This window comes from Sinocyclocheilus grahami, unplaced genomic scaffold (assembly GCF_001515645.1).
Source record: "Sinocyclocheilus grahami isolate Dianchi unplaced genomic scaffold, SAMN03320097.WGS_v1.1 scaffold4459.1, whole genome shotgun sequence".
NCBI lineage: Eukaryota > Metazoa > Chordata > Actinopteri > Cypriniformes > Cyprinidae > Sinocyclocheilus > Sinocyclocheilus grahami.
Genome location: NW_015509393.1, coordinates 7,347 through 8,022, shown reverse-complemented (window position 1 = coordinate 8,022; position 676 = coordinate 7,347). Strand labels below are relative to the sequence as shown.

General features: G+C 39.6%; 1 protein-coding gene across 1 annotated transcript in view; it reads right to left on the bottom strand.

Annotated features, from left to right (window-relative positions):
* The window catches only part of LOC107576848 (receptor-interacting serine/threonine-protein kinase 1-like), a gene marked incomplete at its 3' end in the record, with an annotated part of 10,332 nt that overhangs the window by 7,351 nt on the left and 2,305 nt on the right, over positions 1-676 (bottom strand). Inside the window, exon 4 of the mRNA XM_016262974.1 lies at positions 28-118. Within this exon, the coding sequence (XP_016118460.1) occupies positions 28-118 (91 nt within the window). The remainder of the gene's footprint in view (positions 1-27; positions 119-676) is intronic.

Below are 676 nucleotides of genomic sequence, written 5' to 3'. Positions count from 1 at the left end.
AGCACAGAGTGCCTGCGGCGCGAGCACACGACTTCTTGCCCAGACGACTCTGTCTGCGAGACTCCTCTTTCGTCAGCTTGCTCCACATCTGAGACGTGGCCAGACCCAGATCCGCGATCTGATGCGGAGCAAACAAACACAGCTCAGAGCATGCACCAAAATCCTTCCCGTCAACTCTATTTTTAAAGCGCTTTTCACAATACACATGGTTTTCGAAGCAGCTTTACACAAAATCACGATGTTAATGTTTATAATATCTTTATATCTTCATGCATTATAGTCACATTCAGCAGATTAGAGCTGTGCGATATATTTTGTGATGATACAAGCATTCGAGCAGCTGAGATTTGCTATATAGAATAGCCCTAAATTATTATACTCGATGCATGTGGATAAAGTACTAAATATTAAACTTTACATAGAGAGTTGTGCAATAATATACTTTACATTTCACGATGTGCAGTTCTTTAGTATGCATAAAGAACTATAAATATTATATTTTATAATTTTAGCATCAGGCAGACATTCATATCCTTCTCTCCTTTCAGAAAAAAAGCTACAAAAGCATTTGAAAAAGGTACATGTTTGTACCTTATTTGCCCCTAAAGGCTGCATATTAGCAGCTGAAGTGCACACATGTGTCCCTGCAGCACAAAAGCAGTGTTAAGTCGCTGGG